Source organism: Agelaius tricolor, unplaced genomic scaffold (genome assembly GCF_023055355.1).
Source record: "Agelaius tricolor isolate 1412-34295 unplaced genomic scaffold, bAgeTri1.0.p SCAF_9, whole genome shotgun sequence".
Taxonomy (NCBI): domain Eukaryota; kingdom Metazoa; phylum Chordata; class Aves; order Passeriformes; family Icteridae; genus Agelaius; species Agelaius tricolor.
Window position 1 is genome coordinate 24,700,644 of NW_027269269.1, and position 27,904 is coordinate 24,728,547.

Sequence of the window (27,904 nt, forward strand, 5' to 3'; positions counted from 1 at the left end):
TACAGAATCTGAAAAATACGAAAGCTAAAACCTAAGACATCACTACCACCAAACCTCTCCCTCACCCCCTAGAAAACCAAACCTTAACCACTGACATAAATGGTCGGCATGGTCAATCCATTACTCAAGTCTCACAACAGAAGTGCTGAAGACTAATTTCCTTGTGGAATTTTTCAGAGTCCAGGGTCTCCAAGACCGTCACCACACCACTGAACCAGGGGAGTGGCTGATCCGTGAGGATTGACAGTTCTGAAGACACAGTCATACAGAAAGCTCCTTCTGTGTTGCAGGGACCCAACCTTTCTTCCTCGTCTCTTCACCCTTATATGTGCCTCCTCCTCTCCCTCAGCACTCTGGCAAGGAATTATTTGGCTGCTGAGTTTCTGTAGCACGCTGCATCTTGGTGCTTTAGCAAGATCTCTGTTACAGGATGTTACAGCCTGTCATTGTCCTGCCCCACATGTCCCAGACACAGACCTTTATTATTTCCCTTCCCAAAGATACAATCTTGAACAAGAGAAAAAATTCACTTCCATTTCTTTTTAATTAGTATTTTGGTGAATATACAAAAACAAAGAATCAAGGCAGATGGCAAGCATCAGGACATGAACCAGTACATCTTTGGAAGTGGCTTCACCCTAAAACACTCTACAGATGAGCACATTTCTCACAATACATTTAACTACTGAAGCATTCACTAGGAAAGACACCAGCTCAGTCTGGGCCAAAGTAAACAGCCTTTATTGAACTGAGTGGAAACTGCCAGTGCTGATGCAAGGACTGGGTTTGGTTCAGCTAGCTCCTCCCTTGCATTTTTTCTCAAGAGTTACTCACTGCCATTATTTGCCATTTGTCCTACCTGATCCAGGGATGTGGAAGGGGAATGACACAGGGAGTGTGACCATTTACACACAGGTAGCTAAGGCAAGAAGCACAATAAACTAGGAGCATGGAACAGCCACATTTGCAAAGGCAACTACAGCAAAAACCCCCCTGTGTTCTGCACAAATTCTAGCCCCTAGATGTATGAAATCTTGTGCAAAATAGATAACAGCTTTTTTGAAGGAGTTGCTTGTTAGCAGGTGGAGCTTTTCCTGGACTGGCACTTCTGAAGGTAGGAGCCTATGCAGTAGTTTCATCAGTGGCAGGAGGTAGGCTTGCATATAGGCAGCATACTGCTGAGGAACAAGCTAGCCTTTTATTGGGCTTGACTAGCAACAGACTGTCTATCTGTGACATGTTTTTATTGCTGACACACTTACATGCTCAAAGAATTTGCCTTAGAATAAGGCAAGGGTGACAGAGACCAGCAAGAGAAGTTGATCAGTAGAATATAACAGAGATATCTGCAGTCTTTTCCCTTGCAGCATCTGTCCTTATTGGTCACAGGAGGTTACAGTTTTGCTCCCATACCCCTTGCTGGAGTGTTATAATTTACATTCAAACTAATTTTAGAGCGACATTTTTCTGGACCAATGTAAATGGACATTTTCTTCTCTGATGTCATCAGAGAACAAAGCAGATCACTTTTTTTCCCCTCATCTTATGCTCCAGGATTTCTTGCACAGTGAAAGAAGGATTGTGCTTCAGGCAGGAGACATTAAGGCTGCAGAACAAGGGGCAAAGCAGGGATAAGAAGATTCTTTCCTGCAGTCATCAGTTCTTTGTGTCAAGTTTTTGGAGGGGTAAAAGTATATACGGGAGAGGTAGTGGGAAAACTTCAAATCCTCCATGGCCTGAAGAGAATGGAGTGGGAGACAAACAAATGCAGTTTCACATGGCTCTTCAGGACAGCACTGAGGACACCAGGCCTTCAGTATTCAATTCCACTCCAGTAGAACATGGTGCCAAGGAGGACACAGAACTGAAACAACAACACTATTAAGTTTCTCTGCCCCCCATTTCCTGCTCTCCATACCTCCTCCAGCCCCATTTAGTCCTACTGGTAGGAGAGAGTAAAAGAAATTCTCAAAAAATCAAAGCCCGTTCAGGCAGAGGATCTTAAAGTTTTTTATCTGCACAGAAGCTACACAGTTAAGAAAGAAGATACATGCAGCTGTAACTATTTGACTATCACTCTGCTCACTGGGGATTGTCATGAAGCTGCTAAGGCCTGAGTACTGAATACATTCATACAAAATCTTCAAACTACAAGCTCAATTATCTATCTTGATGATCCAATACCCTTCACAAAGAAGCATCTGCAAGCTCTGTTTGCTGTGTTGTATTGCTGAGATGGCAGCAGGTAGCAGCAGGCCATGGCAGGCTGGCAGGCCATCTAATTCCTCACCTCTGGATGCCAGAATGAAGGGGAACTTGTAAATGTAGCCCTTAGTGGAGCAGGCTACAGGCAGATTTGTGATGAATGAATGACGATAAACTATGGACATTTTAAATGCGTCAGTCCTGTCATCCACCTCCACCCAGCTGGGTGTGGAATAGCAAGAGAAGAGAAGGGAAGAGGAAATAAAGGCAAATATTAAGTACTTACAGTCCAGCAGAGGATGGCAAAGCCAAACCAGGCAACACCCCAGGCATGTGTGTTCACTGGCCCAGACATAGCATCGTAACAACCCTGAAAGACAACCGGGAATGACTCAACACCAGCAATGACCCTGCTCTGCAAGGTGACAAACTTATCCACCCCTGAGAGAGACTGAGGTGGCATGGTGGCATGCTCCTCTCCTACTGAAATTTGGGTAGCTCAGAGGGTCTCAAAAAACCAAGCTAGAGCTACACGGCTTATTGTCAACTTGCAGATAACCTACCTGTTTCTGGCTCCAAACACAAAGTAGACCCATTTCACACACTTCAAGGACGACTTGCTGTGCCATCACTTGCCAAGTACACTTAGATAACCAAACACAGTTGACACAGAATTGACCTCCAGAATCAAGAAGTGTCAAGAAAATTTGGAAGCTTGAATGCCTTCTAGAAATGCAAGCTAGTGCAGAAGCTGATGCTCATGACCCAGCAGCCTAGTGAATAGGACATAATGGTCTACTGAAAAGTGGTTCCTTGAGGAGGAGAATTGCTGATTTGCCTACTCATATTGTATACTCTCATATTTGGGCTAAGTTTGATTTAGCTACTGTCCATCCACATGTTAGAGATGTCACTTCTTACCAGTGGCTTGGGAGATTTTTCTCTCCATCAGGAAAGACTTTATCCTAAAAAAAAATTCCTGTCCTGTTCAGCAACATAGCCAGGACTCTACAGGCATTTCTTCTCCTCCAGAAAGCTTCTGAACACCTGTAGCTTACTGTGAAGGAGAAAAGTTTCTTTCCCTTCCAGCAAGGCACTGATGTATGCTAAGTGGAAAAAGCAGAGACGATCTTACATTGCTGTTATAGTAGCCAGACACTCCAAGTTTGCAGCCATCAAGGTTGACAGGGAGCCCTTCTGCATCCAGCACGCAGCATGCCCGTGGCCAGGGGTAGTCGGCGTCGCTGTGCGTGTCGCGGAAGGCAGACGTGTAATTCTGCCAGTCGGAGGGGCCATTCACCCCACAGCAGTGGTTCTGCAGGGACACAGAAGGGAAAGGTCTCTGTGGGCCCAGGTCACAGCCCTGCACATGTCAGCACACTGGTTAGGCATTAATCACAGATTTATGGGGGAGATTTTTGAAGTGCCTGCCTTTGACAGTCTGCCGTCTGATAAACGAGCTAAAGGGGGAGTGTGCCAGAACTTTCTTTAAGGTTCAAGGCAGGTGCTATCCTCTTTATTATCCAGCAGCCCCAAGGAGGACTTGAAATTCCAGGCTTGCAGAGCATTTAGTAATTAGTGACTTTTCAGTATTGTTACCTGACGCATGAGTTCATCCCATGTCTTTGTGACCTCATTGTCACTGTTATTGTTTGGGTCTGACTTCTGATATCTCTCCAGCATTTGCTTCAGGAGGACATTTGGAGTCTGCTACAGAAAAAAAACCAAAACCAAAACAACAGAGAAAAATGCAGAAACTATGTAAATAAGTGGCCATGTAAAGCAAATCCAGGTTTATTTGGGGAGGGTTTGTTTTCTTGTTTCAGAGTCCTGCTGGAGAACAGGAATGTTGCTTCTCCTCTGGTTTTACATATGAGAATAAAGAGCTGGATTTGAGGAGCAGGAGCAACAAAGATGAAGATCTCAAGCAGGCACTACTAGATGTATATCACAAGAGCTGTGCAGAAGCTATGGATTGCATTTGGTATGTTGGAACTAAAGCACCACAAATAATATCCCTCCCCAGAGTATCTCAAATAATCCATGTAATCTTTCCCTCACCAGTAACACTGCCTGGGGCAAAGCTGAAGATTTTCTTCTCTGTGTATGATAGATTAATCAGTCGGTAGCTGAAAGACTAAACACTGTATTGATGATTCAACTGACCCATGCTATTATTTCCTTAACCACAAGGTGTTAAACATTTTAAAATGTTAAAAATAACAGAACTATGTTCAAAACAAAGCTATTTCTTTGATTAGAACAATAATGTTGGAGTTTTTCCTTGTGGGGTTGTCTTCTGCTCAGCAGTAGTCCTGTGAGTTTACACCATATTATCACATTTACTACACTGAACAGGGTGACTGTGTGCCCTAGAACTTGTGTTTCCCAGCAAAGTTAAAAGAATACATGAGAAAAGAAATACTCACTGAGTCTTGGTGAGTTGCTGCTGTGATGCTAGAAGCCATTTCAAATGCAAAAGTGATCAGCATCAGAATGATGTACTGTGGGAGAAAGAGCAGAATTAGTTCTTGGAGAAACTGTTCAGCATTTTTTTCAAGATTAAGCCAGAAACCCTGCTTGATGCAAAGGTGGCCAGGCTATCATATTCCCTCTCACCCAGCCTGAATGTTCTCATAGCCCTTCCCAGCACTTGTTCCAATCTGCAATCTGCTTTCTTGAAGGTGAATGACTGCAATTGTTCTCCATCTCACAGACAAGATTTCATCAGAACCTCATGGCATTAAGACTACCCTGCCTCCACAGAAAATACTTTGTCCTTTTCTTTGTTGTGTTCCATTAGCAACCTATGTTTGTGTCATGTGTCCTCCTTTCACTTCCACTTACCAGCTCTAAGCTTTTCAGCAGGAAGCTGCTCACTCCTAGCAGGAGAGATTGTACTTTGGGGAAAGGGAAGGTGCAGCTTAGGGCATCATTCAGATTGCCCTGATTTTTCATCATCAGATTTCCTGAACACTCTTACATTGTGAGCAAAGATCTTTCATGGAAACAGATTACAAGGGTCACCTCTCATAGTCTCTTTCACTCTTTTGTTTCCCTTTCCAGTATAATTCCTTTGACAGTTTCCATATTTTCTTTGGAGATTTCATGTATCTGCTCTTCGTCCCACATTTTATAATGTTCTTCTCTGATTTAAAGCATTTTTTTCCTACTTACCTCAGCTTCTGTCCCTTGTACCCTCTCATATATCCTAAACCAGAGCCTTGGGTTTCAGCTGAGGCACCAAAATTCAGAGTTAAGGGAATTCTGTTTCCTCAGCTGTTTTCTGGCATATTCCCTGTACAGACAGTCTGCAACCCCACAGTAAGAGAGCTCATTTCAGAGTTTTCATCTCTATCCCTCGTTAATGCAAACACCAATTAAGTTTTGCCACTGCCATACTAAATGACTAAGTAAGATATTGTACAGAGAATGGTCCACATCTTAACATTGTTTTGGCTTTTCCAAAGCTCTGTCCCCTCCCCTGTAATTTCTGCCTGCCTGCTGATGTCTTATGTTCTTCATTGCACCCATATTTGGTATCCTGACACTTACTAATGCCTTGTACAGAAGTCATTACTTATCATCTCCTAAACTGAATAGTGCATGACAGCTGAAAACCAGTAAGGGGTGGGGAGAAACAAGGATCTAAACCACATCCCAGCTATATCTGATTGCACAAGTGCTCCTACATTGCTTCAGGGCAAGGTCAGGGTCAAGCCAGTCAAACCTTCACTGTTACTATCTCCATTTATTCCCTCAGCCTGGTTCAGGAGCTTCTTGGGCATGAGTCTTCACAGGAGTCACTTTCTGGGACACCACAGCTATGACCAAGAAGAACCTTTGGCTCCTTATCAGTATAAAAGCTGTCTTTGCTCATTGGTTGTTTCCCAAGGTGACCAGGGACTCTAAGGCAGCGTTTGTTCAGTTTGGCAGCAGTAGGAAAGTAAATTTTGCTACACTTACCACCAACAGCAAGGTCCTGCTGGCCTTGATGACTCCAATGATACCAAGGATAGACAGGGCAAAGAGTGCAAGGCCAACAAAGATGCCAATCCAGGCGGCAGCGTGGATGTCACTGTTTTCTGTGGCTTTCAGCAGAGGGTAGGCACCATGGGGGTTAGACACAACATAGATACACTCTGCTGTCAGGGCAATGCCGCACATCTGGGAGGCACAAGAAACCCATTAGTTCATGGTTCCCCAAAGAAATAGCAAAGACAGAAACAGGTGTAGACTGCTTTCCTTTAATTCAACTTCCTGCCAAGTGGGAGCTACCCAACTCCCTCTGCCCAGCTCTACAATCTCTTGTATTGGGACTTAGAGAAGAATTGCAGGCAAATCTCACCCAGCCTTGATCTGAGAGGTCAGGCCCAGGACTTGAGGATATTAAGAAAGAATGAACAGAACCATTCCATTACTGTATGGAGGGAGGTGGCTGGAAAAATGTTGGTCTGCTCCTGCTGACAGTTCTAAGGCTTTTCCCCTAGCACCCATCTTGGTATTGTGGATTTGTTCCTGCTGTCCCTTTCCCACCCAACTGATCATTAGGACAGCTCTCCTTATCCTCTTCTCTCATGCTTTACTGGACCACGTATGTGTGGATCTCACAAGTGAAGAGGGAGAACTGCTGTTTTAAGAAGTGTCATACTGGAAGGAAGCCTCCACCCATACTTGCTCCACTTCACTTACCCCAATGACCACATTCCCAAAGACTAACAGACCCTGCAAGATGTGCACACAATCATCACTTTTCGCCATCTTTAATTCTTCATGCAACCTAGAAAACAATAAATACAGTCTTCAGTTAAATCACCGGTACAATATGCTTCACTCAGAAATACAAATTATCCATGGGGAGAAGGACAGACAGAACTTGCCAGCCTGTCTGTACACCTCCCATCCCTTGCTTTATAGTAGTTTCAGAGGGGACCTCTCCAGGTGTTAATCTGCTAACTCAAACTCTCCCTGATATTGGAGCTACAGAAGACTGGGACCACTTTGGGGACAGCTGGTGTCTTCAGCTCCCTTTTGATGAGGATTTTCATCCTCACAACAGCACTCACAACAACCTCCGCTCATGGTGTGTCATTTCTGCCTGGCCAGAAACACCAGCTCCATCTGGATGGAGAGGGAACAAATTCAGCACCCTCACTTCACCCCTATTCCTATCCTGGGCCATTTTGACCAGCACCACCATGGGACTGAACTGGTAACCACGGTGCTCTGGCTGTATCCCACATACACCTTCAGCACAGGGCTTTGCTACGAGCAGCCCCATCTCCCACCCATGCTGGGAATGGGAGCTGAGTGCCCCAAGTCAGGTGTGAGGGAGGAAGAGAAGGAGGGAGGGACAGCTCAGGTTGCAGCTGGCTCATGGGAGCCAGGCCAAGTGGCATTCCCACTGAATTCCTAAGAGTGTTTATATCCTGCAGTCTAGAGTCAGGTGCCCTGCATCAAATTCATCTCCTTCCAGAGAGAGCAGCATAAAGGCATCAGTCAGAGGTGTGAGATCTCTTGGAGAAAGAAGCTCAGACACCAGAGCTCACCAAGTTTTTCTTTGAAAGGGATAGAGCATATGTGCATGGAGAGGGTAAGGGGAAAAAACCCTAACCCTGAGACAACTGCATTTACCAGGTGGTTAAGAAAATATAAACCAGGAAAGAAAGGCTGCGGTGAGCCCAGCTTGAGCAAAAGCTGCTTGAACGTCCTTCTTCTGCCTGAGTACCTGCACTTGTGCCTCTCTTTTGCTGGGGCCACTGACTTCCTGGTTCTTCAAAGAAGATGTTGGAATATATGAGCAGACAAAGCTGTCAAGGAAGGGGAGCTTTCTGAGGAACAGAACATTGTGAGATGTCTCTAAAGATACTACCTCCTGGCTCCTTAGCTGCCCTTTTTGGGGTATGCAGGACCTCCAACAGTGACAGATGAAAAACCAAGCACTTGGTACCACTCTCTCTGCAGTGGTTTGAAGGTTAGGCATGCAGACATCCCCAGTGCTCTCACCATTATATCAGCAGTGCCTAAGTATTTTTGTATGATAGCGTGTGTAGGAATTTTTTAATAATATGTGGCCATTATTTTTAAGTTGAGAAGACTTTTTAGTCCCAGCTGGGTGTTTGGAAGCCAGACCCAGTACACATCAAACTGTATGGCTCTGTATTTGAAAATGGCAGGCTCGCGAGGTCAACCTGAATCTCTGTCCCTGCCAAACTTCCTGACAAACCCAGGTGTCCGGGGCTGTCTTGCAGGTTAAATCTGAGCAATGTTCAGCCATGTGTTCTGTAATACAACACTGCTGAGTCTGCCCAACCTAAGATGAATCCTGGTCTCCCACTCATCTGAGAGCTGAAGAGACCACTGCCTGGCTCATGGACCTGTGTGCTGCAAACTCCAGAGATGTTAAAAAACCTTTTAGTTATTGCCATCTAAGGGACATTGCAAGCCAGGCAGCAATCCAAAAAGCAAGGAACTCTTTCCTACTTGAACAGAGGCACTTGAACTCTGACTGCTACATGGAAATGTCGGTCTGCTCCAGTTGCACTGTATAAAGCAAGGTTGAATGTGTTACCCTGTTCAGGGTAGCAACAGCACTGACACCTTGTAGTCCATCCAGCCCAAACTCTTGCCTCTCCACAAGCTGGCTTTCTTCTCCTCCTTGGCAGGCAGAACCTGGCTCACTCCTGTCTCCCCTTGGGCAGGTATTATTGCAGTTACATTAGCTGGAGAAAGCAAGCCCCTTGTCTTGGGGTGAGCCCACCTCCAAGGCTGCTATGGTTGTGAGGAAAGCTGGACAGAGTCACCACCACAGGTATCAGCGGGAAAATGGCAAGCTTCCAGACAACCTAGGGTTCTCCCATACCTTAACTAAGTTCAATGGGATTGCAGTGCAGGGGGAAGCAGAGAGACCAAGATGAGGAAAAGGGAAGGAAAAAAGGTTGTACTGTAGACCTAAAAAACCCCACTGTTGCCATATTTCTATGAATTATCCCTCTGCCTCCAAGCGATTGGTGCCAAAAGAGCTCATTTCTTGGTGTCCACTTTATTAACCTGTGCCACATGGGTCAACCCCTTGTCTGACCTCCTCTCCCTTGCAGGTGGTCCAGTATCACCATCAGCAATGAGAGACCAGGCAGGTGCTCCAAGGCCATGACAAGAGCTGGGCAGCTGGAGAGCCAATCCTCTAACATGTCCCAGAGGAAAAGCTGTGGGAGACCAAGAGCTTTCCACTGCTCCTCATGCCTCAGAGGTGAGCTGTGTTTAGCAAGAGTGCATTGCACAGCACTAGGCACAGGTGCATGACTACAGAGGCATGAGGCAAGCTTGGCTGGCATGCCTGAGGCAGGCTGTGCACAGAGACAACTCACAGGCACCCCTGGGTGTGACAGTGGTGGGCAGCCCTCCACCAAGCCCCAGAGACACAGCTGCCAGCAGCCTCTGCCCACAGGCACAAATGCATTTGGAGGTAGAGAAGCCTTCTTCTTGGGCTTGTTAAAATTAGTTTTATGACACAGATGCAGTTTCCTGGGGCTTCAAGGAAACCCCTGAGGAAACTGGAGCTTCACCTGCAACCTTTATCCAAAACTTCCACTAAGAAGGCAGCCAGGTCCTGGAATTTCAACCTTGACCTGGTGTTCCTCAGCACATCCTAGAAACCTTGTAATTTAGGTGTGACCTATCTAGGTCTGAGGTATTCAATTATCACTGCCACAGACTTTGCTCCATGCTCTAAGCAGTTTTGGAAAGGCGTCTGTTGATCTCGTTGTACCAAAAACCCCTGTGTCCCTCCTGAGCACATACTTCTTACTCTTCCTGACACACTGGTCACAAGCAGTACAACCGGTTGTAACTTCTCCCCCCTCCTCTCCCCTCACATGCCCAAAACACTCCTAACCCTCATGGGGGTCCAGCTGAGCCTGCCAGAGCCCAGGAAAAGCAGTAGCCTTGCCTCCCCCTGGTACCCCACAAGCTGCAGACAATCTATTATTTCCATGCCCTTGAAGCTTTCTTGACCTCCCCTCACTTCCTTTACTCTCAGTACATCTGAGATCCTCAGCACAACCGTGGGAGACAAAAAAGAAGCTCCTTTCTGCAGAGGCTGGCTTCTGCCCTTGTGTTTTGGGTGATAACCTCATGCAGGCTTTGAAAGGACACTCTTCTGGCAACAATTCCCAGATTCAAATGGAATTTAGGGTCTGTTGTGCACCCCTCAGACATACTGAGCTGGTCAATCTTTTGAAGCCTCCACACCCTGTTTCTATATATCACTGGGACAGGATTTCAGTGGCCTTACAGATTAATTTCCCGTTCTTAGCCTGCCTCTACTCCATCTCTAGCCAAAAAACCCAATAGATAAGAATTCACTTGGCATTGCCCAACACAAACCAGGTGGCATTTTGATTGCCTTGTGTTTTGTGCTAGCTGTCAAACACTGTGACAAAGGACATCCCAAAACATCCCTGTGAGCATCATTGGCTTTACATCCTGCTCCTGGAGGTTTCTCAGCATGGTGGTGGGGCTTGCATGGTGGGGCTTCGCATCACCCCTTGCCACCTCCCTTTCCCTCAGCGTCCCTGCTCAGGGCGTTGCATTCTCATGCCCTGGTGCAAGGAGGCAGAGACAAAGGATGCGTTTGTTTTGTGACTCACGGGGTCTGCCCCACTCGAGTTCAGCTGAGCAAACCTGGCTGCTCAGCAGCAGAATCCTCCTCCCAGCCCGCACAGCCCCGGGGCAGGAGCCTGGGCACCTCCCCTCCTGTCCCAGCCCAGCTGGAGAGCATGTCTCTGCAGGCAGCAGCAAGGTGCCCGGGCTAGCCCTGGGGTGCTGATGGAGGGAAGTCACCCAGGTGGAACCGCTGCCAGAGATGCTGTGCCAAGGCCAGTGCCAGTGCCATGGGAAGCCTCCGTGAGCCACAGCCCTGCCCACACCCAGACCGCCTGCGGACCCTGATGCATCAGCAATACACTTACTTTTGGGGTTTTTTTAAATTGGTTATGATGGAAAATTTTTCCCCTAAGGGGCTTAAAAAGAAGGTATTTACCAAGGGCTTGGGACACCTCAAGAATTACACAGTTTTTAAGAGGAAGTAATTTAATATGTTAATGATGAATCGCTTGAACTCCACTGTAAGAAGCTGAATGTTTTACAAATGTCAGTTCATCATTTGTTTACTTATTTCAAAGCAAACATCTCCAGTGGACACAAACTCATGCACTCCTCCTGCCCTGCTGGACTTTCCCCAGTGCTCCACCTCTGACAGAGAACTTCTTGTGTGCTAGGAGTCAACCACACTCAGAAATGGAAGAGGCAGACAATTATTTTGTGCTACCAGAGGAGAAAAATAAAGCAAAAACATAGCTCAGCATCAAGCAGGGGTCACAGACTAATTAAGTTTCCTTTCAAAGAGATTGCTATGAAATGAAGCCTGTGTGAACAGCCTGTGTGGCTGGTAAATCATCATCAAGCATAATTACCTTGTAAGTAGAGCTGGGAGGTAGGTTTTTCCTCTCTCCTATATTAATTCAGCACAGCCAAAACAAGCAGGTTTTTTTAACTTTCCTATTTTCACAAGTGAGGGGGAACTACAAGATTTGTCTTCCTCTACAACAATTTTTCCTTTTTTTTTCTTTTAACACTCAGATTTACAACAGATTTAATTTTTCCATTCCCTTCTCCCCAGTCTTTAGGAGAAAAAATATGAAACAAATTAAAATAGCCGTAGAGAAGACACAGCCTGAGGTAAGAAAAATGAAATACTTAATAATTTCATGCACTTAACCTTATCCAGGTACCAGACTCCCACGTACCAAACACAGTCCAGGGACTAAAATAAAAAAGCATTAAACATAAGAGCTGTCTTTTCTCCTAATAGACACTTCTGGCTCGCATGCCTCTTTAAGAGGAAGACCATGACCAAAGCAAGGCACTCACCGCTCTCTTCTCGTGATGCTTCCAGCAGAAATCCCAACCCACCTGCAAAGCTGAAAAGGCCCCTTTCTCCCACCTCCGCTGCCCTTTAAAGAGCCCAGTTTGCTGAGGAGCGTGCTGTGTGATTGGTGGGGTGCCCATCACATGAGGAAAACTTTTTTTTTTCTAGCCAAACCTGTTCCCCAGTCCTCCTGGGACCGAAGGGTGTCTCTGTGATTCTTAGATCATATCGGAATGTCGTTGTGCTGAAAACACAAAGCTTTAAAGAATTTCTATTCTTATACTCTCAAAAGGGTGGATGAGTGAGTCACTCATATGAGGCACTTGAACTTTAAAGAGGATGGGCAAGTTGGAAGGACGTAAATACACAAGGATTGCTGGGTCACTCTTTGAACGTAGGTACAAGAAGAATGCATTGAATAGAAAAATAAAGTAAATTAATTTTCATGTTTTCATTTAATTATGTAGCACAGGAATGATCCAGTTGTTTGGGTTGGATCCATTTGCATTTCATTCAGCTTGGGATTTTTTTTGGAAACAGAAGTGTAAGTGTTGGCTACTCTGCAGGACACTGTGGATGACATGAAAAGTGGGGAGAATATTTCATTTCCTTGAGCACTCTGGATTTTTCATGTAGTCAGTCCTATTAAGACAGAGCAAAATGAAGAACAGATATATGTATTAATTGGCCTCTGATGAACTGAGAACAGCTAAGGCTGAGGAACAACAACAGAAAAGGAATGTCTCTCACCTTCCCCTCTCACCCCCATTCCAGCACAACTTTGCCAAAATTCAAGATTCACATTACTGGTGCCTTGAACAAAATCTGTCAAAAGCACAGGTGGTTGTACTTGTTCTTCATCTGCTGATGCAAAAACCAGGCAAATAAATAACAGGCTTGGGAAAGGTAATGGGAGTTCCATGATGTTAGAGCCCATCACAAGTCAAAAAACAAGCACGAAAATAACATCTATATGTCCTTCCTATTGGTGACAATCCTGGCAAATATTTTGTTTGAAATTAGTGAGCAGTGGTTCACTAAAGGGTCTTATGGATTTCTTGGTACTTGTAGACAACTGAAGAGAGATCCCGCTGTCCCATGAGGTCTGTGTGAGATTTAACCCTGAAGAAAGGACAGTACTTTTGGAATTTCCAGTTCCATGAGGTCCCACAGCCATAAGCAAAAGGAGACACATCGATTGCAGCCAGCCTGATCTACTAGAAAGGGACAAGAAAATAGTCCCTTGGGTCCTCAAGAATACAGATGCAGATTTGTCTAGACTTAAATGACTCAGACCTCCTTGCCCACTAATTTTGCTCCCTAAAACCCATGCAGTCTATTTTGGTGCAGTTGCCACCCCGTATTTTGGCAATGCTGGTGGGACCAGGTGTTTCACACCAGCTGGTGCCCTGGGCTCTAAGAAGGCAGGCTCACATCATTGTTGTTGGACACCAAGAGCAGCTGGCAGGGGAAAAAGCAGTGCATCCATCTCCTGAGCATCACAGTTGGGCTGATCTTGGGGCAGTGATTAGACAAAAGTCTGCCATGGTAAAACACTCCATCACATCTCAGCTGGGAGGAGAAAAGAGGCTGCAACTGTGGAAATGCTGTCTTGGGAAAACAAAACGAGGAAAGAGAGGAGAGGGAAGGGGAAGCTGGCAGTGAAGTTCATAGTCTTGCCAATCACCAGAACTGAAAGTAGCTGCTGGAAGAGAACCCAGATGCAGCTGAGCAGTTGCAGCTCTGTAGCCCTGTCCAGGGCACTGCAAAAAGCTGTTAGAGTGAATCCTTGTTTGGGCTGGAAGAGTGGGTCAGGCTGGACTGGGCGGTGGTCACCCTTCAGCTGCTGTCACCATTTGGCTCTTACAGTTTGCTAATCTGTGGTTTAGAATCTGGGTAAGAATATTTTTTATGATCTCTGGAGAGAAATTTGATATAGGAAAGGAGAGGCTTGGAATGGGGGTTTTGTTTGTTTCTTTGAACTTCTTTTGGTGTGTGCCAACAAGGTGAGACTATGAGTTTACATGAATGCCTGTGCAGAGCAGAGGGTCAGACAGAGACCTTGTCTGGGGAGGGAGCACAGTGGGGCTGACAAGCCAGGCTGGAAAGCCCCCATTCCCACAGGGATACCTCCAGTATGTTTTAGCCTCCCCTGTAGGACTGTGTTTGTGCTGGCCTATTTCAGATGGACCAACACTTCTATACAGCCAGACCCACACATTTGTGCAAGCTCTTGCACATGGGAAAGCTCCAGACTGCTGAGTGTGCAGACCCTGCACAGAACCAGACGTGTGTATGTGCACAGGCACAAACCCATACACGTGTGTACTTTGTGTATCCAGCCACATGTGTGCACATACGTGCACACCTCTGCTGCGAGTAAGTTAAAGGCAAAGTGGGACTTGGGAGTGAAGACATGCTGCCATTTGGGGTTTCATCTGCAGGGATGGTCAGATGCTGAGGCCACAGCCTGGCCTATTTTCAGATGGAGGTGGAAAATGGATTTCTCAAGAGATCTATCATTTTGTTATTGTCAGTGGGTGACAGGGCAAAGTTAGAACATGCCTGTCATAAAGTATGCTGTGTTTATTCAAAATTGGTATGGAAGGCATGCTAGAGGATGCCCAAAGCTGCTGAGAAGGGCTGATTAGATGTTATGGTTAGTTCCAGTGTGTTGGTTCCACTCTTCACCTCTCAGAATACTTTCCCACCTTCCTGAATCCTTTGAATTTCTTCTCTTCATAGCATGGAAATAATGATTTAAGGCTGAGATAATATGAGAGGGAGGAATTAGGGAGGGAGGGAGCATACAGAGAGGAAAAGGAGCTTGTGGTCAAAGTAGCAGACTCCCATGAGTCATCTCTGTGACCCCCTCATGCCAGTGTCATGACAGAGCTGCTGCCATCCGTGAGCAGGAAGCTCCTGACTGCATTTGGGGTGTTGCACATTGAGATCAAAGCTCACAGCTGAGGGACCAGGCTTGGGAAATCCCTTGTCCCTACCAGCGTGGCTTCAGTGTTGGCCAAGCCTGTGCTCCCATGCACAGGTTCAGCTTGACACACACTGTCTGTTTGTCCCAGGGAGGGGACTTTTTTAATGATTGCCTCTCCAGTATACGGTGGCAAGTTCATGGCAGCACTGCTGAGAGTAAAGCCAAGCATCCCTCTTGCAGCGTGCTGCAGAGGGGCTGCCCATGATTGGAGAGGCTGCCACCTTTCCTGGGAGAGTCTCGACCTCATCAGCTGGGTCAGCAGCCTCCTTCTTGAGGGCACTGCTCCCAGTAGCCCCAGCCCCAATTCCTGCCACCCAGCTTTGCTCCTGCATTCCCAGGAGGGCTGTGAACAGCTGCTTCCCAGTCCGCAGTTTGACCTTCCTTCCCTGGGCCAGATTTGGGTTTGAAGCTTGTGTCTGCCACCCAAGCCCTCCACGTGCCATGGCTGGGAGCCAGCTCCTCCTCGGAGTAGAAGGGAATTCCTAATGGCTGCCTCCTCTCCCAGCTCAGTGCCCCTGCACAGGGGGTGAGGATGCAGGCGGTGGGGGACAGATGTCCACGGTGCCTCTTGGGTTTGCAGCTGGCCTGGCCTCCTGCCAGCCTCGCATCCCGCCTCCCCAGTGGAGTCCTGTCTTTTGCTACAGCTGCCTCCCCCTTTTGGCAACATTTTTGCCCTTTTTTGCCACTTCTATACCTCTCAACCTCAAAAGAGAGGAGGGGTGCAGAGAATAAATAAGTGAACACCACCTAGTGAGATCAGGGAGAGCAACTCTGTCTCTGAAATTGTTTACCAAACAGTGCTGAGTGTGGGGAGACAAATGGCATACCATGAGCAACAGCCACGGGCTAATTATAGTGGGTTAGGATAAACCACCGGGCCACTGGGCTGGCCACCCCAGCTAAACCTGCAAACATATAGGCTGAAAAGCAGAACTGTATATATTTATATACATGTACATATTTAGTATGATGTGGAATGCAGTCAGTAACTTTGCAGTCAGTAACTTCTGTCTGAAACCTCAGCTACCTTGGCAAAGAGTGTTACAGAGAACACAGATACAAGCACCTCTGTGATGCTGGCAATCCTGGGGTTTTGCATTTAGCCATGAATATGGCATTGCACTCTTCATTCCTAAGAAGAGTGCTTATAGGGCACACTCTCAAGGACTGGGTTTTTTAAAATATTTTGGGTTAGGAGAGGGATGCACCTTATCTTTCCAATTTTGTAGGGTAGCTTTATTCATGAGCTCATAACCACATCTGTATTTCAGTATCATTAAAGCTTGCAATTTTGGGTAGTTGTGTAAAGCCCAAGCTACTGCAATCATGAGATTGCATGAAAATTTGTACTTTCAGCTTTTCAGAAGAGAATGTTTCTCCTGAATGTGAGCAAGCAGAAAGGACAAACAACTTGGAGAAAGCTGCTGTCTGGTAAAGAACTGAGGTCAGGCAGGGAACTGCTTCCCCAGGGAGGTTTGGGCTAGTATTCATCGTGATATTTGCATGTGTGGGTAAAGGCAATAACAAATTCAATTTTGGTACTCCACTGCTGACAATTAGACCAGATGCTCTTGCTCCCCTCCTCAGTGGTCTCAACCCAAAAGCATGGAGAAGTAGTGGATTCTTGTAAAGATTAATCTTTATTGGCTGCTACTACTTAATAAAGGACACCCTCAGGGTGCCTTCTTGTACTCACTGAGAGAGATTTGGGCTCTAAATCTCACCCTAAGGATGTCTCTTACTATGCTGACTACGAAGGGAATTTGTAGGAGACCCTCAACACATGCCCAACGCCAGTTTCTGCAGAGGAAAATCCAGACCCAAAGGATTTGCATCTTAGAGCTGCTGATCTCACCCAGGTCTTTCAGCAACCCACAGGTCACATTTTTGTACACACAAGAACCAGAAGCTAAAATAAGCACGGAGGAGCATGGGAGAGTGCAGAGGTCAAGCTCTGCCCTGACTCCCCTATCACCAGCAGTAGTTTCTCCTGGCAGGGAAGGGGAGCCAAGCCCAAGAGTGACGCTCCACAGCCAACACCCTTGAGGGCATAAAAGGGCCAGTAAAAGGGACACGGTGCTCTCTTGCATCTCATCTTCAGATGAGGGCAGACCAGCCCACTCTGAAGTGGAGCCTGGCCACAGGCAACCATAGAATCAGGGAATCATAGAATGGTTTGGGTTGGAAGGGACCTTAAAGATCATCTAGTTCTGACCCTCCTGCCCTGGGCAGGGATGCCACTCACTAGATTAAGTTGCTCAGAGCCCCATCCAGCCTGGCCTTGAACACTTCCATGGATGGGGCATCCACAATTTCTCTGGGCAACTTGTTCCAGTGCCTCACCACCCTCTGAGTAAAGAATTTTTTCCTAACATGTAATCTAAACCTGCCCTCTTTCAGTTTCAAGCTATTGCCTCTTCTCCTATCACTACCTGCTCATATAAAAAAGTCCTTCTCCCTCCTTTTTATAAGTCCCTTGTACTGGAAGGCTACAATGAGGTTTCCCCTAAGCCTTATCTTCTTCAAGCTGAACAACCTGACCTCTGGCAGCCTGTCTTTATAGGGGAGAAGCTCACAGGCAAGGCTCATAGGAGGATAGAAATCTCATTATGCCTTGGCAAATGATTGCCTGGGATTTGCAGAGATCTTTGGCAGGAGAAAATACTTTTCAGAAGGCAGACATTTTCTGCTTGCCTTTTAGATAGCTTCTTTGAAAGGCTGTCCAGGGAAGATCTGCTAGACAGTGTCTCTGTATTGCTCTTGGTTATGAAACCTGGCCTCTGAAAGGTGGCATATGTCAGTGTCAATACAGCCATTAGGATGCAATCCTGCTCCCAAACAGGCTTGGCACTATGATGGTCCTTTACTACTGTTGGTTCAGTTGAGTTTCCCCTAACAGACTGGGAACAAGCTGTTCTGTCTGGATCTAGTGACTGCATTGTTCTTGCTGATGGTTAAAAACCTCTCCTCCAAAATCCCCTCTGTCAGTCATGAGCCACAACACGCTTCAAAGAAGCGATCTTGTTTGGGAATGTTTACTGCTTGTTTGCAAGGTGCCAAAGAAACTTGTACACATTGATTCCAGCTTATTGTTGAAGAGTGTTTGGGGATACCTCATTCCTCCCAAACCCACTGCTTGCCTCCTCTGCATTAGCTGCATCTGATGCAGGAGGCCACAAAGGGCTGGCAGTGGAGCACTGCCATCTACATATGGTTGCCTGTCAGTACCCAGTTTCCAAAACACTTGCTGCAAGCATATGTCTCACTTATCTCAGCTTTTCCACCATCCACCTTGCCAGAGGGCTGGAGCACCCAGCAGAAAGAAGGAGGACGATCAATTAGAGCTGCATCACAGCAGTCTTGGCAGTGGGAGGAGCGGGAGCAGCAGAGGGGTGTTGGCTGGTGCAACACCGTGATGGAAATAAATAGCACCCGCCTGGGGCAAGTTTATAGTGCTCCTGGGGTGACAGCCTCTGCCTTGGAAAGGGTGTGGTTGATGTCTCACACACCGACTCATTGCCTTAACAGAACTGTTGGCACTGTCCAAAATTCTTCCACTGAAGCTCTTTCAAGGTTCCAGTATCTAACGGGAAACTTCCCTGAGAAATCTGTGAGATTCAGACCCTGCCGTGCACCTGGGGTCTGACCCAGCCAAGCCTGTACCGAGCTGCTGCACCTGGGTTTCAGTTTCAGGTGGCCGATGGATGAGCTTGTGCTTTAGGCCCTCTAGCCCTTCTACACAGATCTTTTTGCCTCTGCTTGTAGCTCCTCCATGGGATGTAAACTCATGCCTCTGACTAGCCTTTAGCAAAGGCTCAGCCGGTCTGTGCTGCCCTCTCATGGGCACACATCGGCAAGATTATGCTTTATTCTGGTTTTATTTTTTAGTTCAAGATGCTCTTTAACCTGGTACTCCAACACTGTTTTTCCACACGTGACTTCTGAAAAGCCAGGAAGGCTTAGAACAACTACTAAGAGGTCTATGGAAGCTAATTAGGAAATGTTTGCTCAGCTTCTACCTTTCTAAAGGGTTTTGCTCTTCATTTACAAAGATTTAATCATCTAACGGGGCAAAACGTGGGGAGCTGTTGCTAAACTTCTCCCATGTGTGCTCCCATCCACCAAGGCAAACATATATTTTCATCATGGCATCACATCATGGTCAAGGAGTCTCTCAAGATAGCTGTCTTACACTACCAAGGATTCAGACAAAAGGGCCAAAAGCTGGGTTCTCCAATGGGCAGTGCTTGCTTTCAATACTGTGGGGTTTCAGCAAACTGGCAATGCTGTCCTTCACTGAAGCTCCTTGCAGGGAGGCAGGATAATATGCTAGACCCACGGTATACTTTAATATATATATATATATATATATATATATATAGTATAAACAATACTGGGATTGAGCTGGAATCGATCTGCTCTTCAGAGAGACTGTTGTGTTCATGATGTTTATGTAAATTTGAGACACTGTTAAAAACCTTTGAGTCTCTGACCATTTGCCTGCATGCAATACAGCCTTCCCTCTAATGTCTACTCACCTGTCTAAACTCCAAAAGCTCCTCAAGGTGGGAACTGTTTTTCTTCAAAGGCTGGTATGACATCTGTTTTTTCCATTAACAAACAACTGCAGTATTAGACATCCTTTATTCACCCATTTCCTGTTTTATGCTAGAAGTTAAGCTGAGGAACAGGAAGGAGGAAGGACAGAGGTCATCTCTTTTCCTTACCAACTCCCTAACCCTAACATGGATCCTGTCTCCCAGTTAATAATAATTTTTAAGGTTGGACCACAAGATTCTAAATAAGGTATTTGCCTTAAAGACTTTTAAGTTTATGGTGAAGTTTTCATGGCAAGTGTAAACTGAGAGTTGCCCTCCCTTAGCTACAATGCTTCCCTTTTAATTTTGAGAACTGCAGTAGATAGCTGTGCACCTTCATAACTCTGGCTCTGTGCAGCTGTATGTCCCTCCACCTCTTGCCTCTTTAATGACAATGACAAAGATGCTCATTTTGGTCTCAAAGTAACAAAGTCAAAAAGAAAATGAGTCCATCTCATTGTTTGTTTCTTTCCTGGTATTATTTCAGCGCAGTTTATGACATGACACCAGCAGTTCTTCCTCTTTTCTGCCCTGGAAGATAGTTTACCCCAGACTCCTGGATGAATAAGCCATGGAGATTTCCTTCCTAGTGCTTGAGAACAATAGGGTCTGTGACAAAGGAGGGTGAGCTACTCCCATCTGTGAGAGGAGTTGCATGGGGAATTGAGATGATAGCCTTGAGGGAGAAGAGCCACACCATTCATTCATACCAGGAATTTCTAAAACAGACCAACTACTGGGATGTCCACAGTCAGTTTCCAGTGTTGAATTATATATACAGAAATCTCTTCCATCTGCTTTGCCTGAATTAATCTGTTCTGCAGTGACATTCCAGGCCACTGCCTTTCTCCAGGAGATGATGAAGGAATATTCATCCAATCCACGTCTCTTCAAGAACTCGAAGTTCTTCTTTTCATTATTCTATGTCAAACTGCGGCCGTGAGCTTTTGGTGATGCTGCTGCATCAGTGTTGTCCATAAGGACAGTCCCCAAAAAAGGAATGCAGCCATGGATAATAATTCCTGACCTTAAGGAAATGTTTATTCATTTTTTCCTGCATTTATCTGGATGAAAGAATGGTCAAGAGAAGCTTTCTCTGGAATACAACCTGGAGGCATGTCAGACAGGGTTTGATCAATTTGCCTCAGTATATTCTCTTTCCAAGCACATTCTCCAGTCTTCAGCCTGGAGGAGCTCTCTTTAGCTAAGCTCTTTGTTGGACTTTACCCAGAGGTTATTTTCTTCCATTTCAGACATGAAAGCAGTTGCTACTGCCTACTATGAGTTCCACATGATTGTGAAACTTTGAAATCAATGGCATTCAACTAGCTTAAAGTTGGTGTTATATAGCAGTGATTCATATCCAGTGAGTCACAATGAAATGTCTCATGCTGTAAGCAGCTGCCCATTGAAGGGAGATCTTGCCTGTGCCCTGCACCTAAGAACAAGAGCAGAGGCTGTGTGAACTTTTCAAAGGATTTTTAATCAGCTGTTACAACTTTTTTTCCTCCATTGGTTAGAAGCAGTACACAGGCAATTTCAGTATTGCTTGGGGCAGCTGAGTCTTTTCAAGTTCCATACAGAGATGGCAGAAAAAAGAAACTGATGTTTTGGTCCAAGAGACCTATTTTACAGGGACTACACTTTCCTCCTGATTGGCTCCTCTGTGTCCTGCCTCTGGAGGAGCACAAGGTTCACAACAGAAACAGTCTGGGCACCATCAGACCATGCCATTTGGCAGATTAGATGGGTGTTGCACCTCTGTGCCTGTCCACGGATGAACAAAAAAATCTCTCCCTTGAAAAGAATGCATTTTCTCAGTACCCAGCTCATACTGCAGAGGAATCATCCATGGGAACTACAAACTACCTCCAACTTCCACACCTTCCACTTTATGACTTATCCATTGGAAGTACACAGAGATACACAGGTGTGGTAAAAACCCTAAACCAACCCTTTCTAGAAGAATGCACTTCAGTGCACAGCCATTTCCCTTGTGGAGAGGAGAAAGAGCAAACAGCAGATGTTAGTCACGTTGCTTAGCACTCTGGAGGGCATTCAAATGTGCTGTGACTAGTGTGCTGTAAGGACTTATATGGAAGAGTTTCGGTTACACACGAGGAACTGCTAATTCCTTCTGAGCACTCAAGGCAAGAAATTTAATGACAGTTTAATGTCATGTTGATAAATGTCCACTTACAAAGAAGAAATAAGGATCCAATGGTTTTGGAAAGAAATTGTGGAAAAGGGACAGTCACTCTGGAATTAAGGCTACAGTAAAAGTTTTCATTTAAAATATAACTTTTCTTCTTTTCTTCAGCACAGAAAAGCCTTATATACAAACAGCAGTGCCTTAATGTGAAGTAGATTTTTTTCTAGAGCTAGAGTGTATTTCTCAGAATAATACTGAAGTAGATCAAAAAATACAGCTGTGTGACACTACCTTAAACACTGTAATTTGCAAACATTTTAGAGGATGCTTTTTTGTTTTTATAAAATAAAGTTAGATCATCCAAGAGGCTTGAGGTAAAGGAAGTGACATTTCTGATTTAAGTCCTTGCTCAGAGATTATATCCCCCCAAACTCTGAATGCTGAAGGATTTTCCTTGGCCCACTGCCTTCCCCAGTCTCATGCCATCTACACATGCCAACTCCAGGCCCACAGAGCTTGTCCTGGGTACAGCCTCATTCATCTCTAGAAAACTGCTCCTCAATGGAGAAGGACCTCTCCTTAATAGAAAGAAAAGAACAGAAAACACTGTTTCTCTTTTCTGAGAAATAGTCAAGACAGATGCTCTCTCTTATGTGTACTGGGGAGGAATTCTTGCTGCCATACAGTAACTTTGTTAGCATGAGATGAGGTGGCCAGGCCACCAAAGGAAAATTGTGGCCCTGAGATTACTGAGGAATACAGGGTAGAGCCTCTCTTGCAAAACTTCTGTCACCTGTAAGAAGACTGCTCGTTTTAACCTACCTGAGAGAGGAATTAAGGATCTTCCCTTGCATAACTCCCTTAATGCTGACATGAAGTTGAAGGCATATACTTATCGTCTGAGAACATATTACAGGTCAAAAGCTTTTTGTAAGCAAAAGACAACAAGGAACTGCAATACCCAAATGACAGAGGCAGGAAATACACAGTGAAGGCTGTACCCCAAGGCATCCTAATCCTGCTCTACAACAAAATTCAAAGACATGTCAGCTTCTCCATCTCCTGGGACAATGTGCTGACAAATGACCATAGAGATGAGAAGGCTTCAAACACTATCTTCATCTTCCATACATGTCCTGTTCCACAGAGATACATTAGGACAGGGTGTGGATGCATTGTTTTTCAGCCTGATACATTTTTGGTCAAGAATTTGTAAGCAGATCAATCTCAGATTCTCACTGTCAGATTTTTCCAGTTGCTGGAGATAAGTAGGGATTTCAAAAGTATCTCACTGCTGCAGTGGCACCTAGATGCTTAAGTCTACATTAAATTTTTATAAAACCAATGAAGATTTAATCTGAATCTTGAGCCATCTTTAGGCCCACAATAACCTTGAAAAACTCCCTTCCCTATGAATGACAGGGGTGCTTACCTGTTTTCAATCTTGAATCACATAACTGTTAATGTTAAAGAGTTAACTGATCCTTTTTGAGAAATTCAGATAGAAATGAAACTCATCTCACACATGGAATTTTTATGCCAAATACTTCCCCTCTGTTATTCCCAGACTTTTGGTGCCCAAGCTGTGTTGTGTAGAATCACACAACCCAATCATCATACATTGTTTTTTTAAAAATAGATAGATGTAAGTTTTTATGGTGCTCTTTTCATAGCCATAGAAACAGTCATTTGGGAATACACCACCATTCATCAGGAAATTAGAGCACTTGCCTAAAAAAGAGAAAAGCCTGTAGTGACATAAAAACCCTTTCTGACATCTGCATATAAGACAATCTATTAAGCCAAAGTAACAGTATGCTCTGTTGCGCATTTTCAATAATTGTCAGGCAAGAGACAAGAAAAAGAAAGAAAAAAAAATTTTTTACAGGGTAGAAGCAGACACTTGGATAGTATGAAAATTAGAATTGTAATTGTTTCAAAAATCAAACACAGTTCAAAGGATGTGCTTGCGAAATGTACCTTGACTCTTAATTCTCTGGGCTAGCAGTGCTTGGTTTTGGTTTGTTTGCTTTTATTCACCTCCCACATTCCTGAGAGACAATGTGTCCTGAAAGCATAAAGGGTGTGTGCAACTGTTGCTTTACTGTTCTGGTTATACACTGTACTTACAATGATACAGGCAGGACCACCCCAAAAAGCAGAGTGATCAGTGTCCAGCAGGGGTGATTAAGGGTGAGACAGCTGTATGAAGAGGCAGAGAGACAGCATCTTGCACTAGAGGAGCTCTGGGGGCAGTGGGAAAGCCCAGACACAAACTATCAAAGTACAAGATAGGCATTGGTGCAGCTGCATAACTGGACACAGTAAGCCACCAATGCAGCATGAGAAAAGAATGCTGTGAGTTGTCCAGGGCTGCTTTTTAACTCTACTTGCTTTAGTCCTTGCATTGTCTGAGCTGTGAGGTTTCTCTGCACAGAGAGGCAGAGTGTGGATTGGCCTAAATATGAGATTTATGCATTTATATTCCTAGAAGTTCAGCAGACCTGCCTCTTCAAGATGTGCCATATGTGTATGCAGATCCATGTACACTTAGATCTCAGTCTGTGATTCCAAACCAAAACTTGGATGCAGGATTTAAACCCAAGGAGAAGCACAAGCATACAAAACAGAGAAACCAGGCAAGAGACAGACAAACAGATATTTTCCAAGTTATTGCTAATGACTACACAGTGCTGTGAAGGCATGGTGTGGCAATACCACAACAGCAAGGTCAATGGGGGCCAAAAGGAGTGCACAAGCCCTCTTCTACAAACACCTACACATCTTCGTTCTATTCCGATAGTTTCTCTGGTTCTGCTTGCCTGGCATTTATCATAGACTGCACCTGGGCAAAAGGAAAAGGAAAAGAGTCACTTGGGAGCTTATTTGCTTTCCCACTGATGCCCAGAACCCACCCTGCCATTCCTCTGGAGGTTTTGTGCTTAGTGCACCATGAACGCAGCAGCAAACTTCAAAGATAGTGCCTCTCCTGACTGACTGGAGGGCAATGAAGGCACTCTTTTCCTCTCTCTGCTTTCTTTCTTCTAACCTTCTCCTCCTCCTCCCAAGAAGCAATCCACACTTCTAACTCACTCCCAACTATTGTCTTACTTCACTGACTTTGAATTACCTGTGTTTTAATACCCTTCAGGATCAGCAGAGACAGCTCTCTTGAATAGGGGGGTGTGGGCAGAAAAAGTGCTCCCTCCCAGTTTGGGATAGAGGCAGCTAGAGAAGGGTCACAGAGATCTCTGTCATTAAGCTTCCCTCACCTCTCAGGTAATTCCAGGGCACACTCACCCCATTCTTCCCCCACCCTCCCATACCTTTCCTTCCTCTCAGGACACACATGGTCCCTTGTGCCCCAGGCCCTCTGCTGCTGCCTGTGCTTTTCTTCCTCCCAGGACAGCAGACACACAGTCAGGGAAACAGTCCTGGGCTGACCATGACTCTGGTGTGCTCTGCAAAGCTGACCCTGTCTCCACAGAGCCCCAGCAAGGCATCCTACCTCCAGCAATATGAACTGCAAGGGGTCATCAGGCTTGTGGATCAGCAGTTTTTCTGTGATATCCTGAGACAGAGACAAACAGGAGGAAAGAATTATTGATCTTTGGATAGATGGGTGCACTTCCTGTTCCAATGCCATCTGCATTTTAAAAAGCAAGAATCTCTTCAGACACCAAAGATGATCTAGGGTCCTTTTCTACTGCTTTTTCTTAAGTCAATACTTAAGACAGCACAGGACAAGGAGGGATCTGGGGAAGGGATAATTTGATTCAAGCTAACTTTAGGCCAAGCTCCTCATGTAAGCCTCTGGAAGAAGATAAGAAATATGTATTTCACCTGAAATATCTGTAGAATTTTATGTTCCTCCACATAATTCATGGCAACTTGATAGGGGTCTCCAAAATCCTCTGGATTCTCCAATGATTCAAATGCAATCTCTGCTGCTGACAACACAGCCTCAACGGTGTTACTGCCATCCTGTGTGGATTCAGAGGTGTGCATCTTGACTTTGAAACCTGGAAGTTCACCCACAGGTGATCTGATCTCAGGTGAGATTTCCCTGGATGCAGACTATACAATGAGCTGGAAGTGGTGCTCAGAATGTGGTGGCTTCTTGACAGCCAGCTGGTCTGCAGGTACTGGCAATTCCACTACAGACGGCTGGGCTGCAGATGCTGGTGTTTCCACGCCACGTAAGTCATCCAGTGATGGTGGGGATTCAACTATGGGTGTGTGGTCCTCAGATTCCTCCACTTCAGATTCTGAATGATGATCGAACCCTTGCTACAATATTTAGCAGATAAAGAACAAGAGTATTTAAAACATCTACCTCCACAGACTAGACATAGCATATTACTCCATCCTCTGCAAATAAATATGCTGCAGAAGATGGAGTAATATGTACACTTATAGCATGCACTAACAGGGTTTATTTCTGTGACTGGCTCCACCTGCACCTTCTACATGATCACAGGAAATCTACTTAAGCTTCGGCCCAAGCCTTCAGAACTGAACTATTCAGCAGTTGTATCTGTGCCTGATCCTCGCTGACTAGTCTTCCTAGGGTGACTCTGAGTGTATATACTAGGTAGCTTTGTGTCTATGGAAGTCCCTTGGATGGATCCCAGACCTGACCCATGACCTTTCCTTGCCTGTGACTGTTGGTGACCCCTCTGATGTGTGCGCTGCCTGCACTGTGGCTGCCCTCAGCTCCTGCCTCATTCCCTGCTTGGTGCACCTCCAGGTTTGCTCCCTGACAGCAGCAGCTGAAATTTGGTTGGGCTTGCCCATCTACCCCTTGAGCAGCTGGCCGTGGACTGTGCTGTGTCCATGCCCCTCACTCCCATCCCTAGACCTGTGACTGAGTGCGGGCAGTCCGGCCCTGTTTCTTTCTCCCATCCCGAGTCCCGGCTGCTGCAATGTTGCCTGAAGCGGGGTGCTGGGGGAGGACCGAGGGGGAGCAGCAGCTGCGCTCACCCTCCTGGAACTGGGAGGGAGGGCGCTGTTCCTGTTGACAACGGGGTTCGCTCCGAGCAGAAGAGAGGCGGTGGGAGGCCGGGCCGGGCCGGGCGGTGCAGCCCGGGAAGCGGGGGGAGCAGTTCCCGGCCGGGGCTCTCCCTCACCTGCCCCCGGGTCTGCAGGGAAGGGCAGGGGGCGCTTCGCCCCCCGCCTACGCCGGCTCTTTCTGCCGCTCGCCACTCGCCGTAGCCGGGGGAGAGGTGGGTGGGTGGGCGCGGGAAGCCGCGGCGGTTGCCAGGGTAACGGCCGTCACGTGCCTCGGCGCGCGGCGCGGCCGGCGTCACGCGGGCGGCTGAGGGCCGCGCGGCCATCTTGGGTGAGGGCGGAGTTCCGGGGCGGAGTTCCAGGGCGGCGGGGCGGGAATCCCGGAGTTCATCAGTGGGAAAAGATCCACGAGTCCAGCTGATCACCGAGCGCTACGATGCCTGCTGGACCATGGCAGTAAGTGCCATGTCCGATCTTTGCTTAATCATTTCCAGGGACGGTAGCTCCACCACCTCCCTGGGCAGCCCATTCCAATGTCTAATCATGTTTTCTGTGAAGAAATTCTTCCTAATGTCTAACCTAAGCCTCCCCTGGCACAGCTTAAGACTGTATCCTTTTCTTCCATCGCTGGTTGCCTGGCAGAAGAGACCAACCCCCACCTGGCTACAGTCTGCTTACAGGTGGTTGGAGAGAGGGATAAAACCCCCTGAACCTCCTTTCCTCCAGGCTGAGCATCCCCCAGCTCCCTCAGCCGCTCCTTAAAGGACTTGTGCTCCAAACCCTTCACCAGCTCCATTGCCTTCTCTGGACTCTGTCCACCACCTCAATGCCTTGTAGTGAAGGCCCCCAGAAGTGGGCTCGATTCAGAAGAGACAGGATTTGAGGAGTGGGCTCCCCAGGGCTGAGTACAGGGGGACAATCACTGCCCTGGTCCTGCTGCTCACACAATTCCTGATATGGGCCAGGATGTCACTGGTGGTGATGCCTGGCCCTGGCCCTCATCCTGTCTCTGGGTCTGG

General features: G+C 46.3%; 1 protein-coding gene across 4 annotated transcripts; it reads right to left on the minus strand.

Annotated features, from left to right (window-relative positions):
- Positions 1-525: 525 nt before the first annotated feature.
- On the minus strand, positions 526-27,478 carry UPK1B (uroplakin 1B). 4 transcript variants are annotated; one of them, XM_071433317.1, is made up of 10 exons: positions 27,005-27,478; positions 25,719-26,165; positions 25,384-25,446; positions 6,898-6,985; positions 6,172-6,372; positions 4,635-4,709; positions 3,805-3,915; positions 3,341-3,520; positions 2,492-2,575; positions 526-1,864 (listed from the first exon to the last, which is right to left on the minus strand). In XM_071433317.1, exons 3-10 carry the CDS (start codon positions 25,410-25,412, stop codon positions 1,814-1,816), a joined length of 819 nt encoding a protein of 272 aa, XP_071289418.1. In that variant the 5' UTR covers positions 25,413-25,446; positions 25,719-26,165; positions 27,005-27,478; the 3' UTR covers positions 526-1,813. The 4 variants fall into 4 exon arrangements, with proteins under 4 accessions (XP_071289418.1, XP_071289419.1, XP_071289417.1 ...); XM_071433318.1 differs by having other exon boundaries at positions 3,805-3,912; positions 26,859-27,476; XM_071433316.1 differs by having other exon boundaries at positions 26,859-27,475.
- Positions 27,479-27,904: the final 426 nt, after the last annotated feature.